The sequence below is a fragment of the Neoarius graeffei genome, chromosome 14 (genome assembly GCF_027579695.1).
Source record: "Neoarius graeffei isolate fNeoGra1 chromosome 14, fNeoGra1.pri, whole genome shotgun sequence".
NCBI lineage: Eukaryota > Metazoa > Chordata > Actinopteri > Siluriformes > Ariidae > Neoarius > Neoarius graeffei.
This window is the reverse complement of record NC_083582.1, coordinates 55,131,802-55,149,180: the sequence shown is the minus strand read 5'-3', so window position 1 is coordinate 55,149,180 and position 17,379 is coordinate 55,131,802. Positions and strand designations below refer to the sequence as shown.

The 17,379-nt window shown below is 41.7% G+C and overlaps 1 protein-coding gene across 4 annotated transcripts in view; it reads right to left on the bottom strand.

Annotated features, from left to right (window-relative positions):
- The window catches only part of ankfn1 (ankyrin repeat and fibronectin type III domain containing 1), a 161,842-nt gene that overhangs the window by 137,022 nt on the left and 7,441 nt on the right, over nt 1–17,379 (bottom strand). For all 4 annotated transcript variants that reach the window (XM_060940063.1, XM_060940064.1, XM_060940066.1 and 1 more), the window contains exon 4: nt 13,782–14,008. In XM_060940063.1, coding sequence (XP_060796046.1) covers nt 13,782–14,008 — 227 coding nt within the window. The remainder of the gene's footprint in view (nt 1–13,781; nt 14,009–17,379) is intronic.

Below are 17,379 nucleotides of genomic sequence, written 5' to 3'. Positions count from 1 at the left end.
ACTTCCCTGGGAGAAATGTTTCCCGACTTCAGAACTTTGGCTGAAGTGGCGCTGGTTATTCCAGTCTCCAGTGTCGCAGCAGAGCGCGGGTTCAGCCTTCAGAATAAAATTAAAACGTCAATGAGAAGTCGTCTGTCCGAGGCAAAGACGCAAAATTTAATGACAATTGCCTCGGCAGCAGTCTCCATTGACGACTTTGATTATGCACAAGCGAGCTCCCAATTTAAATCCATGCGGGCCAGAAGGAAGGTTTGAGCTCACGCAAACAGGTCAAATTAGATTGTCACTTAAATCGTTGTAGTTGTAGTTCATATTTTAACTGCAATTGTCTTGCTACGTTGTAAAATAACATTGTTCATATGCCCGTTAAGACACAACAGCCGCAATGTTTTTAGCGGAGGGAAAATGGGTTCACAAGTGACCGAACGTCAGAATCTCTGTTCATCTTTTTGCATCATAAATACATAAATACATGATTAAATAATACAAGCTTGTTCTGTGAATTAATTTTTAAATGAAAATGAGTCCATGAAAACACAAGTTATTAAATATATAGCATTTACAGCCTATATACATTGTCATTTAAAAGTTAAAATAAAATGACAGGTAATAATGGACAATGACGGAATTTTTACGACCCTTTCCGTCAAAATGACGGACAATGAAAAAGTCTAACGCAACCACTGGTCTCATCTCATCTCATTATCTCTAACCGCTTTATCCTGTTCTACAGGGTCGCAGGCAAGCTGGAGCCTATCCCAGCTGACTACGGGTGAAAGGCGGGGTACACCCTGGACAAGTCACCAGGTCATCACAGGGCTGACACATAGACACAGACAACCATTCACACTCACATTCACACCTACGGTCAATTTAGAGTCACCAGTTAACCTAACCTGCATGTCTTTGGACTGTGGGGGAAACCGGAGCACCCGGAGGAAACCCACGCGGACACGGGGAGAACATGCAAACTCCACACAGAAAGGCCCTCGCCGGCCACAGGGCTCGAACCCGGACCTTCTTGCTGTGAGGCAACAGCGCTAACCACTACACCACCGTGCCGCCATACAGCAATGTGTTGACAAAAAATGTACTTTTAATACTTAAGTATTTTTAAAACGCAAGTACTTCAGTACTCTACCTTAAGTAAAAATTTGACCGGACAACTTTCACTTGTATCGGAGTAACATTTGACCAGTGGGATCTGTACTTTGACTTAAGTAATGAAGTTGGGTACTGTGTCCACCTCTGCCCTGTGCTGACATGATTAAATGGAACTCAAGAGAGTTGCAAGATGAGAAAGTGAATAGTTCAGTCTGAAATCATCTCTTCAGGAATGTAAACACAGCTTCCATCTTTTCCTGTGCACAAGCACAAATGCTACAATGCCCTCTACAGGATAAGTACAGAATGGGTACTGAATGAAACAGAAACTCATTACTCAGTGGACTGAAAATCCATTCTGGCCAAAATCAGGCAGAGGGTCACAATATTACATATCATGGGATTCTAAAAGTGCTTTATACTGTAAGAGCAGCAGAACTCAGGCTCCCAGCTCTGTCTCTAATATGGGCAATACATCTGCTGGTAGTGGAAGCATCAGCGCAGGAGGCAGATCTGGAAGGATCTCTCATTATTCATATTACGGGCGGAGCTGTCAACCCAAGAAACTGTATTTGTTACACTACAGACGCTTGCTGCTACGCTTATATTCACCATTTGCCTCTGTCAGAGGTTTAGCACGGTATGTTATAAAGCTTTGCTCTCTGTCATCCTGATATGTCATTCATGTACAATGTAAAGTTTATGTGTGCTGTTTATTGAGTATGTTTTGTTTATGTTCTGTGCATTGGTTGAACTGTGGTTTAGCACGAGACTTTAAGTGCAGAAGCTAATGGTGCACGTTTGGCTAACTTGTAGAGGTTTGCACCCTTGGCTGAGTGGAGCAAGGTGAGTAATATTCAGAGCATAGTATGTAAACATTACTCTGAAAAATTGTGCATTTGCTTACAACCATGTTACGTTAATTATTTTTGTTGTTTTCTTTAGTTTTTATGGTGCTCGGTGTCCAGTGTCTGGTGTTTGATGATATACTCATGTTCAAGAGGAATAAAATGCATATGGACCTGTCAGAGACTCTCTGCTGTTGTTCCTAAAACCAAGGGCTGCTACAGCGTTAGAAAATAATCCCACGTTATTTTTTAAAAAGCAAATTAAAAATAAGCGCTGGATAAAAATCCATCTATCCAATGCAAATAAAAATACAAATTTACGGTGGTCAAGTGTTGATGAGATACGTACATTGCCTTGCACTTACGATTGGGTTCTCTGTGGTGATGCATGTACAACCCCGATTCCAAAAAAGTTGGGACAAAGTACAAATTGTAAATAAAAACGGAATGCAATAATTTACAAATCTCAAAAACTGATATTGTATTCACAATAGAACATAGACAACATATCAAATGTCGAAAGTGAGACATTTTGAAATTTCATGCCAAATATTGGCTCATTTGAAATTTCATGACAGCAACACATCTCAAAAAAGTTGGGACAGGGGCAATAAGAGGCTGGAAAAGTTAAAGGTACAAAAAAGGAACAGCTGGAGGACCAAATTGCAACTCATTAGGTCGATTGGCAATAGGTCATTAACATGACTGGGTATAAAAAGAGCATCTTGGAGTGGCAGTGGCTCTCAGAAGTAAAGATGGGAAGAGGATCACCAATCCCCCTAATTCTGCGCCGACAAATAGTGGAGCAATATCAGAAAGGAGTTCAACAGTGTAAAATTGCAAAGAGTTTGAACATATCATCTACAGTGCATATTATCATCAAACGATTCAGAGAATCTGGAAGAATCTCTGTGCATAAGGGTCAAGGCCAGAAAACCATACTGGGTGCCCGTGATCTTCGGGCCCTTAGACGGCACTGCATCACATACAGGCATGCTTCTGTATTGGAAATCACAAAATGGGCTCAGGAATATTTCCAGAGAACATTATCTGTGAACACAATTCACCGTGCCATCCGCCGTTGCCAGTTAAAACTCTATAGTTCAAACAAGAAGCCGTATCTAAACATGATCCAGAAGCGCAGACATCTTCTCAAAATGGACTGTGGCAAAGTGGAAAACTGTTCTGTGGTCAGACGAATCAAAATTTGAAGTTCTTTATGGAAATCAGGGACGCCGTGTCATTCGGACTAAAGAGGAGAAGGACGACCCAAGTTGTTATCAGCGCTCAGTTCAGAAGCCTGCATCTCTGATGGTATGGGGTTGCATTAGTGCGTGTGGCATGGGCAGCTTACACATCTGGAAAGACACCATCAATGCTGAAAGGTATATCCAGGTTCTAGAGCAACATATGCTCCCATCCAGATGACGTCTCTTTCAGGGAAGACCTTGCATTTTCCAACATGACAATGCCAAACCACATACTGCATCAATTACAGCATCATGGCTGCGTAGAAGAAGGGTCCGGGTACTGAACTGGCCAGCCTGCAGTCCAGATCTTTCACCCATAGAAAACATTTGGCACATCATAAAATGGAAGATACGACAAAAAAGACCTAAGACAGTTGAGCAACTAGAATCCTACATTAGACAAGAATGGGTTAACATTCCTATCCCTAAACTTGAGCAACTTGTCTCCTCAGTCCCCAGACGTTTACAGACTGTTGTAAAGAGAAAAGGGGATGTCTCACAGTGGTAAACATGGCCTTGTCCCAACTTTTTTGAGATGTGTACACCTGGGGAGGTGTTCCAGGCATGTCCCCCCGGGAGGAGGCCCCGGGGAAGACCCAGGACACGCTGGAGGGACTATGTCTCTCGGCTGGCCTGGGAACGCCTCGGTGTTCTTCCCGAGGAGCTGGCCGAGGTGTCTGGGGAAAGGGAAGTTTGGGCTTCCATGCTTAGACTGCTGCCTCCGCGACCCGGTCCCGGATAAGCGGAAGAAGACGAGACGAGACGAGATTTCAAAACAAAGTATTTTTTGTGACTTGGCATAGATAAGTGACACAACCCTGCACCACACAGTTATTATATTTGCATGTCGCTTTTGAAGTTTGAAATAATTTTTAACATGATTTTTTAAAAATAAATCACCGGTGTATTTATACTAAAATAATTATCTGCCTCAGGCTCAGGGAATATTGGTGAAGAATAACCTCGACTTCGTCTCAGTTATTATTCACCAATATTCACTTCACCTTCAGCGAGTAACTGTTAAAAGGCAAGCCTATCTATGTATGCATTTCAAGATAATGGCCAGCTTGCTGTACATTATCCTGCTTATTACATGGCTACTTAGTAAAGAAATCAATCATTCGACTCAAAATAGTGATCTAAAAATGATTTTATTGATTTAAAACTGATTTCCTTTCTTCTGCTCATGACATGGTCCACAGCAACGATCTGTTACACATACGCTAACCGTAGGAACGATCTGTAACAGACCATCAAATGGCGTAACTGACCAATCATAATTCAGTAATCAAATGAGCCATGTAATAATGATCTACAGTGGGGCAAAAAAGTATTTAGTCAGCCACCAATTGTGCAAGTTCTCCCACTTAAAAAGATGAGAGAGGCCTGTAATTTTCATCATAGGTACACTTCAACTATGAGAGACAGAATGGGGGGAAAGAATCCAGGAAATCACATTGTAGGATTTTTAATGAATTAATTGATAAATTCCTCGGTAAAATAAGTATTCGGTCACCTACAAACAAGCAAGATTTCTGGCTCTCACAGACCTGTAACAACTTCTTTAAGAGGCTCCTCTGTCCTCCACTCGTTACCTGGATTAATGGCACCTGTTTGAACTCGTTATCAGTATAAAAGACAACTGTCCACAACCTCAAACAGTCACACTCCAAACTCCACTATGGCCAAGACCAAAGAGCTGTCAAAGGACACCAGAAACAAAATTGTAGACCTGCACCAGGCTGGGAAGACTGAATCTGCAATAGGTAAGCAGCTTGGTGTGAAGAAATCAACTGTGGGAGCAATTATTAGAAAATGGAAGACATACAAGACCACTGATAATCTCCCTCGATCTGGGGCTCCATGCAAGATCTCACCCCGTGGGGTCAAAATGATCACAAGAACGGTCAGCAAAAATCCCAGAACCACACGGGGGGACCTAGTGAATGACCTGCAGAGAGCTGGGACCAAAGTAACAAAGGCTATCATCGGTAACACACTACGCCGCCAGGGACTCAAATCCTGCAGTGCCAGACGTGTCCCCCTGCTTAAGCCAGTACATGTCCAGGCCCGTCTGAAGTTTGCTAGAGAGCATTTGGATGATCCAGAAGAGGATTGGGAGAATGTCATATGGTCAGATGAAACCAAAATAGAACTTTTTGGTAAAAACTCAACTTGTCGGGTTTGGAGGAGAAAGAATGCCGAGTTGCATCCAAAGAACACCATACCTACTGTGAAACATGGGGGTGGAAACATCATGCTTTGGGGCTGTTTTTCTGCAAAGGGACCAGGACGACTGATCCATGTAAAGGAAAGAATGAATGGGACCATGTATCGTGAGATTTTGAGTGAAAACCTCCTTCCATCAGCAAGGGCATTGAAGATGAAACGTGGCTGGGTCTTTCAGCATGACAATGATCCCAAACACACCACCCGGGCAACGAAGGAGTGTCTCCGTAAGAAGCATTTCAAGGTCCTGGAGCGACCTAGCCAGTCTCCAGATCTCAACCCCATAGAAAATCTTTGGAGGGAGTTGAAAGTCCGTGTTGCCCAGTGACAGCCCCAAAACATCACTGCTCTAGAGGAGATCTGCATGGAGGAATGGGCCAAAATACCAGCAACAGTGCGTGAAAACCTTGTGAAGACTTACAGAAAACGTTTGACCTCTGTCATTGCCAACAAAGGGTATATAACAAAGTATTGAGATGAACTTTTGTTATTGACCAAATACTTTATTTTCCACCATAATTTGCAAATAAATTCTTTAAAAATCAGACAATGATTTTCTGGATTTTTTTTTTTCTCATTTTGTCTCTCATAGTTGAAGTGTACCTATGATGAAAATTACAGGCCTCTCTCATCTTTTTAAGTGGGAGAACTTGCACAACTGGTGACTGACTAAATACTTTTTTGCCCCACTGTATAACCAATGCTGAAATATAACAGAAGCAATAGTAAAATGCAATATAACTGAAAAAATAGAATAGAACAGAATCTATATACCATATAGAACTGCAAACTAAATGCATTAGTGATTAAAAAAAATAACCAGATATATTGGCCAGTACATAAACAGCTGGAAAAATGAGATAATAAAAGGGACAATGGAATAAACTGATCATTTCTGGACAGCCTAAGCCACTCCACGTTGGCTTCATACAGTGTTTTTTTTTCTTAAAACCTTCACACTAAGCCACAATCCCCCAAAGAGGATGTAGCAGTTCAACTCCCACCTACTGCATTACATTACACTGAGTAGCAGGAGATCGAATACCCACAGGCCTCCTTCATAAAATGTTTATTTTAATGCTAATGCAGTATGCCTATAGTGTTAATGCTCTCTCAGAGAACCCAGATAGCATAACATCAGCACTTAACAAAAAGTATAAAATGAGCATAAAAAGCTCCAGGGCTGTCGTAATCTTGCTGAGGGAACACTAGGTTTGTTTACATTATTTCACTACGGCAACACATTATACGCATAATGCCGTCAGGTTTTTGGTGTGTCAAATGAATCAATGCATCAGTGTAAGACCACATGTACGGTATAGACTACAATATATCTATTAAAACCTCCATGACAGTTATGTTTTCCACCCATGCACTGGCAGCAGTGTTTACAGCACTGACAGTCGCTTCCTGCCTCACTGCTCCACCCATAATGAGAATGATAACAGAGCTGAACAAGGGAGGCTTGAAGTGGAGGCGATCGGTTTGCTTTCGGCCCATTGTCACTAGCCGCTGTTGTTTTAGTTGACAGTTTGTTGACAAATCGCTCATTAAGGCATCAAAAAGCTTTGACATAGCAATTTTTAAAGCACTAATTAACAATGCCTGCAGGTGGCTACCATAAATACAGTGTACAATTAAGAGCCATTTCCTTGTCCAACTCAGGCACTAATGACAGGGTCACCTCTGCGGATTGGGACTTTAACTGCAAGCATGCTTGGCCTGGTTTCCACCATGTTATAATAAAGCTGTTGGTACGCACCTCCACAAAGGCTTGCCATGCAGGTCTTCCCAAGCATCCCATGTATAAATCTACACATTTTTGTCATTTTTTTTCTTTGTTTGAGAGTTGAGGACACTGCCATGAGATTCCATTCAACAGTGCCCTCCATGATTATTGACACCCCCCTTGTAAAACGATTATGCCCTTGTGGTGTAGTTCAAACTGAAGAACATACAGTATTCTTTCTAAATGCCCATTGACGGCAGATATCAGAGGATTCAGATATGAACTTTTCGAACGTTCATGATTTTTTTTTAAACTCTGATAAAGTAAGTGTGCAAAGTATGTGCGAATTCCATGAAAAGGTATTAGTAGGGTTTCTCGTGACCCCAGCATTTTCTTTTGAGTAGTAGGGCCCAAGGTTTTATCTTGCTGTCTAGCCTTAAATCCTATGAAATTCTCCTGTTGTAGGTTCATATTTGTAGCCCTTGAGATTTTTTTTTTTATTTTATTTGCGCTTATTTCCTCATCTTAGCTTGATTATTTTCTTTTTTTGGTAAAAGCTGTATTATTCATGTTTTTGTCTGCCCTGCTCACTGTACATATATTGGATATTATAGAAATAAACTAGTAGTGGTTAGCGCTGTCGCCTCACAGCAAGAAGGTCCTGGGTTCGAGCCCCGTGGCCGGCGAGGGCCTTTCTGTGCGGAGTTTGCATGTTCTCCCCGTGTCCGCGTGGGTTTCCTCCGGGTGCTCCGGTTTCCCCCACAGTCCAAAGACATGCAGGTTAGGTTAACTGGTGACTCTAAATTGACCGTAGGTGTGAATGTGAGTGTGAATGGTTGTCTGTGTCTATGTGTCAGCCCTGTGATGACCTGGCGACTTGTCCAGGGTGTACCCCGCCTTTCGCCCGTAGTCAGCTGGGATAGGCTCCAGCTTGCCTGCGACCCTGTAGAAGGATAAAGCGGCTAGAGATAATGAGATGAGATGAGGAATAAACTAATCTAATCTAATTTAAAGATTAGTAGAAAGGATTAGAAAAAAAATCCACCTTTTGGTGAAGAAGCTTCATCTCACAATGAGAAAAATCTAACCTTTAATTGAAATAAATTTATTCAGAGAAAAACTCATCCCTCATCAAGAAATAATTATTTTCAACAAAAATACATGTGCCACTATTATTGGCACCCCTGCATTGAATACTGTATACAACCTCCCTTTGCCAGTAAAACAGCACTGAGTCTCCTCCTATAACATTTTATAAGGTTGGAGACACAGAGCAGGGCATCTGAGACCTTTCCTCTTTATACAATCTCTCCAGATCATCCAGGGTCCTCGACCCTTTCTTGTGCTCTCTCCTCTTCAGCTCACCCCACAGGTTTTCAATGGAGTTCAGGTCAGGGGACTGAGATGGCCATGGCAGAAGCTTGATTCTGTGGTTAGCTAACCATTTTTGTATTGATTTGGACACATGCTGCAGATCATTGTCCTGCTGGAAGCTCCAGTGACAACCTAGTTTTAGTTTCCTGGCAGAGGCAGCCAGTTTGTGATGTAAAATGTCCTGGTATTTCATGGAGTCCATGATGCCATGTACCCTAACAAGGCTTCCAGGGCCTTTTGGAGGAAAAACAGCCCCAAAACATCACAGAATGTCCACCATATTTTACAGATTTTCTGATCGGGTTCTTTTCATTATAGCCATCCTTCTTTTTACACCAAACCCACCTTGAGTGTTTATTGCCAAAAAGCTCAATTTTTGTTACATCAGACCAGAGAACATGGTCCCAGTCAAAGATGTAGTAGCATTTCATAAACCTCAGGTGCTGATGTTTGTGGTTAACTGACAGAAAAGGCTTTTTTCTTGCATACCTTCCAAATAGGTGGCACGGTGGTGTAGTGGTTAGCGCTGTCGCCTCACAGCAAGAAGGTCCGGGTTCGAGCCCCGTGGCCGGCGAGGGCCTTTCTGCGTGGAGTTTGCATGTTCTCCCCATGTCCGTGTGGGTTTCCTCCGGGTGCTCCGGTTTCCCCCACAGTCCAAAGACATGTAGGTTAGGTTAACTGGCTACTCTAAATTGACCGTAGGTGTGAATGTGAGTGTGAATGGTTGTCTGTGTCTGTGTGTCAGCCCTGTGATGACCTGGCGACTTGTCCAGGGTGTACCCCGCCTTTCGCCCGTAGTCAGCTGGGATAGGCTCCAGCTTGCCTGCGACCCTGTAGAACAGGATAAAGCGGCTACAGATAATGAGATGAGACCTTCCAAATACTAATCTACTGACATGGAGGTGGCATCGGATGGTGGTTTTGGTGAATGGAAATGCCAAGATTTTACTTTTTCTTGTAATTCACCAACAGTGATCCTTGGGGATTTTTTTTCTGCCTCTCTTACCATCCTCCAACTGTACTTGGGTTCTCTTCCAGGCAAGTTTGTAACAGTTCCAGTTGGTGTCCACTTTTTCTACTGCCCTAACAGTAGAAATGGACATTTTCAGGAGCGTTGCTATTTTTCATAACCATTCCCTGACTTATGAAGGTCAACACACTTCTCCCTCGTTTGGTCTGTGTGTTCGCTTATCTTTCCCAGAATGACTAAGGGAATTTGGCCTCTGTGTCACCTCATATTTGTACCCCAGTTAATCAGGAAGTCATGGATTACAGCTTGAAAGTTCCTACACACTCCAATCAACTCATAAATGTACAATTTAAATAAGAAACATGCTAGTTACATTGTATTCACTAAAATTTTCAGGAGCGCCAATGATAGTGATACGTGTTTTTGTTGAAAATAATTATTTCTTGATAAGGGATGTGCTTCTCTCTTAATACATTTATTTAAATTAAAAGTTGGATTTTTCTCATTTTTTCAGTGTGAGATGAAGCGACTTCACCAAAAGGTGGATTTTTTATAACCCTTTTTACTAATCTTTACAAGGGGGGCCAGTAATCGGGGAGGGCACTGTAGTCAACATCCAAGTTTAACTAAAGTCATTTAATATACATAGATACTATGCAAGCTTCACCCGTTCTCCATAATTTCCACTTCCCTTCTCACACACTACTTATTCAGTGCACTTGCATGCTTCAAATCAGTAGCCATAATCATCAGATATATTTATTTACATTAGCTGTTGTTGCACAGTGGTTCAGCAGCAGGTGCACAGACTTTTTTTTTTCACAGCACAAGTAACTGCATTACCTGTTTGCATTTACATAGTATTTATTCCATAAAAAAAGTTTGACAGGACAATAATCATCAAATGATAATTTATTAATTTATATTCGTAAACCAATCATAATTTTTTTTGTGTGTTAATTAATACAGTATCACATAAGTCAAGCCCCTGTAAACATTTAAATTCCACTGCAATCTCAAACTTGCCATTATTAGTTTGCAATCTGTGAGCTGTGGCCCCCTAGTGGGTGATGGTGATACTGCAGGTTGGGCCATCGAGATTTTATATATATATATAAAAAAAAAAAAAATATATATATATATATATATATATATATATATATATATATATATTAAAAAAAAAATATATATATATATATATATATATTTTTTTTTTTTTTTTTTTTTATTTGTGGCCATTTTACTTACACACACACACACACACACACGTTGTATATATATATATATATATATATACATACACACACACACACACGGGCGGCACGGTGGTGTAGTGGTTAGCGCTGTCGCCTCACAGCAAGAAGGTCCTGGGTTTGAGCCCCGGGGCCGGCGAGGGCCTTTCTGTGTGGAGTTTGCATGTTCTCCCCGTGTCCGCGTGGGTTTCCTCCGGGTGCTCCGGTTTCCCCCACAGTCCAAAGACATGTAGGTTAGGTTAACTGGTGACTCTAAATTGACCGTAGGTGTGAATGTGAGTGTGAATGGTTGTCTGTGTCTATGTGTCAGCCCTGTGATGACCTGGCGACTTGTCCAGGGTGTACCCCACCTTTCGCCCATAGTCAGCTGGGATAGGCTCCAGCTTGCCTGCGACCCTGTAGAAGGATAAAGCGGCTACAGATAATGAGATGAGATATATACACATACACACACACACATATATCGTGTGTGTGTAAAATACCCACTATATATAGTTTATAGATAGACAATATGTTTAAGGCTTCTGAATATTATGAGTGTAAAGAAAATCTAGGAGTCAAATATTGGCTCAGATTTGTGAAAAGCTGATTATAGAAGTCTTTTCCATATCTAATTTATTTTTCCAGGGTTGAGTGTGATGGGAAAAGAAAAAACAAAAAAAACACCAAGACATACACAAAGGTTTGCTAACAAACTGGCAGCAAAACAGTCGTATTTTATTAAAAAAACTATGAAAAACTGAGCTTGATAATACTATTATATGATGTCTAAAGACAAGTACAACTCAACGCATAGGCATACATTTAGATAGGGATGGTACTATGTGTCCTGACCAATTTTCAGGAAAGCTAACATATCCCTACCAACATTTAGGCCTGTAATTGTGGCTAAAACTGAGGCTTTTTTTTTTTTTTTCATTCCATCAGGCCCTGATGTGTGCTTCATACTCAGCCAGACAGGATTAATGGTCCGTACAATCTGGCTCAGCACACTCTGTATGTTAGGTTACTGTGCATGAACAGAGTCGCTCAGTACCACCTCGTCCTCATCAGTGTACTAGCTATTGATGGAGACAGTTGATGGATGGAGAGTAAGTAGTTTGGTTATAATATAAGAGTAAGATATGGTTTGTCTTTTTTTACATCATCTTGTTAACTGAAACAAGGTAGAGAAAAATATAACAGACTGCTTTCCCTTGTGTTATCATCTAGAACAGGGCTTTTCAAAGTGTGGGGCACGCCTCCCCTAGGGGGCGCCAGAGTTCTTCGGGGGAGCGCAATGTGAGGAAAAGTAAACCAGAATAAGTTACTATTGCGGACATTTCGCGAACTTCAGCTAGCCTTTGCCAGAGACAAAATGGATCGATTTTTAGTACCTAAAGCTACAGTGAGTGAGGAGACAGAGTCTGGGCCAAGCAAAAAAAGAAGGAAGTATGACCATGATTATTTAAAGTTTGGATTTTCATGGACTGGATCTGAAGATGCTCCACTGCCACAGTGTGTTGTCTGCCAAGAGGTGCTAGCTAACGATGCTAGGAGATGTTTAAAATGTGTAAAAAAGATGTTTTCAAAAAGCACAGATGTTTAAAATGTGTAAAAGAAAAAAAATAATGTGTACAAAAACCATTTTTTTTTAAATACGAATGGAACATTAAAGGAACAGTCCACCGTATTTCCATAATGAAATATGCTCTTACCTGAATTGAGACGAGCTGCTCCGTACCTATCCGAGCTTTGCGTGACCTCCCAGTCAGTCAGACGCAGTCCGACGCGCTGTCACTCCTGTTAGCAATGTAGCTAGGCTCAGCATGGCCAACGGTATTTTTTGGGGCTGTAGTTAGATGCGACCAAACTCTTCCACGTTTTTCCTGTTTACATAGGTTTATATGAGCAGTGATATGAAACAAGTTCAGTTACACAAATTGAAACGTAGCGATTTTCTATGCTATGGAAAGTCTGCACTATAATGACAGGCGTACTAACACCTTCTGCGCGCTTCGGCAGCGCATTGATATCTGAGCTCCGTATCAATGCGCTGCCGAAGCGCGCAGAAGGTGTTAGTACGCCTGTCATTATAGTGCGGACTTTCAATAGCATAGAAAATCGCTACGTTTCAATTTTTTTAACTGAACTTGTTTCATATCACTGGTCACATAAACCTATGTAAACAGGAAAAACGCGGAAGAGTTTGGTCGCATCTAACTACAGCCCCAAAAAATACCGTTGGCCATACTGAGCCTAGCTACATTGCTAACAGGAGTGACAGCGCGTCGGACTGCGTCTGACTAACTGGGAGGTCGCGCAAAGAGTTTGGTCGCATCTAACTACAGCCCCAAAAAATACCGTTGGCCATACTGAGCCTAGCTACATTGCTAACAGGAGTGACAGCGCGTCGGACTGCGTCTGACTAACTGGGAGGTCGCGCAAAGCTCGGATAGGTACGGAGCAGCTCGTCTCAGTTCAGGTGAGAGCATATTTCATTATGGAAATACGGTGGACTGTTCCTTTAAGTATAGCAACAACAAAAATTCTGGTGGGGGGGGGCGCTGTTTATTTGCTCTATGGGGGGGCTGACTCTCCCACACTTTGAAAACCCCTGATCTACCGTAGAATAAGCTAAAGGCATGTTTATATGGGTGTAAGCTTGCTATCTAGGTAGCTAATTAAATTAGCAAGCTATGCCAAAAGTTTTTTTTTTGTTTGCTTGCTTTGTTTGTTTTTGTAGGTTTTTTTTTTTTTACATTAATCCTGATTCATATGATGGTCTCGCTTAAATAAACCAATTTCATGCTTGTTTGTATCATTGTATAATGTTATACAGTGACTTAGACAAACATTTTTGTAAATAGCTGATGCTAGCTTGGTAAATGGAAAATGGTTTTGTTGGTCAAGTTCTGTTCGGGATATGCAGTCATAGCTACCTAATGCTACCAAGGACGTCCATCTAACAGTAAAGGCATAGTAAAGTATCCTTAAAGTGAAGACACATGTCTTTTTCTGATGGGTGCCCAGGTTGTGGCATACCTGAAGCATTCCAGTGCAGGCCTCCGGGACTGGCAGCAAGACGGCGGCGCTTCCTTATACTCGCACTTTCCTTACAGGAGTGTGTCCCTGGCTTCGGAGCTGGAGTGGAGGAGGTCTGCGGGGCCAGAGGGGTCACAGAGACTGGCACAGTGGGGGAAGGTGGCACATGACAGCTTTCCCTTTCTAGGGAGTGGTTCAGATAGACTGACTTCCTCTCAGGGGGCCTGCTGGAGAAACAACATTTACGAGTTCAGCAATTCTGCTATGGAATATAGTGGTAGCTCCCTAGATAGAAAAAAAAAACTGTCCTGAAAACCTGCCCTAAATATGTGAACAATGCAGTCAGAAAAAGGTGTGACGTACGAAATGTATAAGCAGTGGGAAGGTGGCATATTAAATATTTTTGCAAAAATGAGAGACAAATGAAGATCCAGGGCGGCACGGTGGTGTAGTGGTTAGCGCTGTCACCTCACAGCAAGAAGGTCCGGGTTCGAGCCCCGTGGCCGGCGAGGGCCTTTCTGTGCGGAGTTTGCATGTTCTCCCCGTGTCCGCGTGGGTTTCCTCCGGGTGCTCCGGTTTCCCCCACAGTCCAAAGACATGCAGGTTAGGTTAACTGGTGACTCTAAATTGACCGTAGGTGTGAATGTGAGTGTGAATGGTTGTCTGTGTCTATGTGTCAGCCCTGTGATGACCTGGCGACTTGTCCAGGGTGTACCCCGCCTTTCGCCCGTAGTCAGCTGGGATAGGCTCCAGCTTGCCTGCGACCCTGTAGAACAGGATAAAGCGGCTAGAGATGATGAGATGAGATGAAATGAAGATCCTGATTAATCATTTGATTTTCCCACAGCATCCAACATCTACAGTGGTGCTTGAAAGTTTGTGAACCCTTTAGAATTTTCTATATTTCTGCATAAATATGACCTAAAACATCATCAGATTTTCACACAAGTCCTAAAAGTAGATAAAGAGAACTCAGTTAAACAAATGAGACAAAAATATTATACTTGGTCATTTATTTATTGAGGAAAATGATCCAATATTACATATCTGTGAGTGGCAAAAGTATGTGAACCTCTAGGATTAGCAGTTAATTTGAAGGTGAAATTAGAGTCAGGTGTTTTCAATCAATGGGATGACAATCAGGTGTGAGTGGGCACCCTGTTTTATTTAAAGAACAGGGATCTATCAAAGTCTGATCTTCACAACACATGTTTGTGGAAGTGTATCATGGCATGAACAAAGGAGATTTCTGAGGACCTCAGAAAAAGTGTTGTTGATGCTCATCAGGCTGGAAAAGGTTACAAAACCATTTCTAAAGAGTTTGGACTCCACCAATCCACAGTCAGACAGAATGTGTACAAATGGAGGAAATTCAAGACCATTGTTACCCTCCCCAGGAGTGGTCGACCAACAAAGATCACTCCAAGAGCAAGGCGTGTAATAGTCAGCGAGGTCACAAAGGACTCCAGGGTAACTTCTAAGCAACTGAAGGCCTCTCTCACATTGGCTAATGTTAATGTTTATGAGTCCACCATCAGGAGAACACTGAACAACAATGGTGTGCTTGGCAGGTTTGCAAGGAGAAAGTCACTGCTCTCCAAAAAGAACATTGCTGCTCGTCTGCAGTTTGCTAAAGATCATGTGGACAAGCCAGAAGGCTATTGGAAAAAATTTGTGGACGGATGAGAACAAAATATAACTTTTTGGTTTAAATGAGAAGCGTTATGTTTGGAGAAAGGAAAACACTGCATTCCAGCATAAGAACCTTATCCCATCTGTGAAACATGGTGGTGGTATCATCATGGTTTGGGCCTGTTTTGCTGCATCTGGGCCAGGACGGCTTGCCATCATTGATGGAACAATGAATTCTGAATTATACCAGCAAATTCTAAAGGAAAATGTCAGGACATCTGTCCATGAACTGAATCTCAAGAGAAGGTGGGTCATGCAGCAAGACAGCGACCCTCAGCACACAAGTCGCTCTCCTAAAGAATGGTTAAAGAAGAATAAAGTTAATGTTTTGGAATGGCCAAGTCAAAGTCCTGACCTTAATCCAATGGAAATGTTGTGGAAGGACCTGAAGCGAGCAGTTCATGTGAGGAAACCCACCAACATCCCAGAGTTGAAGCTGTTCTGTACGGGGGAACGGGCTAAAATTCCTCCAAGCCGGTGTGCAGGACTGATCAACAGTTACCGCAAATGTTTAGTTGCAGTTATTGCTGCACAAGGGGGTCACACCAGATACTGAAAGCAAAGGTTCACATACTTTTGCCACTCACAGATATGTAATATTGGATCATTTTCCTCAATAAATAAATGACCAAGTATAATATTTTTGTCTCATTTGTTTAACTGGGTTCTCTTTATCTACTTTTAGGACTTGTGTGAAAATCTGATGATGTTTTAGGTCATATTTATGCAGAAATATAGAAAATTCTAAAGGGTTCACAAACTTTCAGCACCACTGTATGCCAGTAAAGTCTGCTCTAAAACCATTATGGAAAGATACTTTATCTCATCACTCCACTAAAACCCTAATGAGTTTTTAGATTTCTGTCCAAATTTTCAAACCTGATGAATGTAGAAACCACATGCACTATCCTCCTTACACGAACCCAAAATGAATAAATGCAGACTACAGTTCTGGCTTGAAAGATAATAACCTGAAATCTTTACATTTTTACCCTGAAAGATAAAAATCTCAAAGTCCTTGTCTGTACCTGCTAACTGGAAGTGTATAATTTTGGCTTTTCCATGATCCTCTCTTGTATGACTTCTTTTTTCTTCGGAGTAAAAACTCAACTAGACGCTCCACTGTAAACATGCTGCCCATGTAGCTGCGAATCCTTCATTCATCACCTCTTGAAATTTAAATCATTAAAACTTCTCACAACACTCCTCTAGTTATCCTATATTCATCGTCGATGTGGTGCCAGAGTATTTGTTCAGAACTCCCTGTGTAGTAGCTAAAACACGAGGTGGTAAAGAACCCCTGGTTAAAAGCAGCAGTAGTGCTCTCTTGTGTTCAGTGTCTATCATAAATATTGAATTTCACCTGCAGCGAAAGTGTGCCAACAAAGAACACACAAAAGCCACGCCAGTCAATCAAGAGTCAAGTGTTGCGTGTATCTGATCGTGAGTGAGCTGGTTCCTGATCACCTGAAGCGAGATATGAGAGGTTTCCATAGTGTACTTTTGTTCCCATTAAGAGATGTAATACCACCTACTGTATATGGTAAGCTATTCTTTCCACTGAATCCAGTCAACAGCTCAGTCATGGTCTCCTAGAATTATGAATTCTTTTTCAAGTCTCATTTTCCTTCTAAAAGACCTCAAGATGAATTTGTGGGAGAGTTGCTTAGACTCCTGAAACAGATATCCTTTATTTAGAGTACACTCCTCCAGTGACCAAAACTGGCAAAATTAGCATTTGAAGGGAAAGTAATACTATGTGCCATGTTCGTAGAAAATTTTTCCATATCAGTGCAGAAGCAAAGCTTCTATAAACAGGAAATTAAAGTGTTAAGCACATAAAGAACCACTTAGCTGTTATGAACATATTAAAGTGCCATTCCACCATTGGACGTATTTTTTTGGC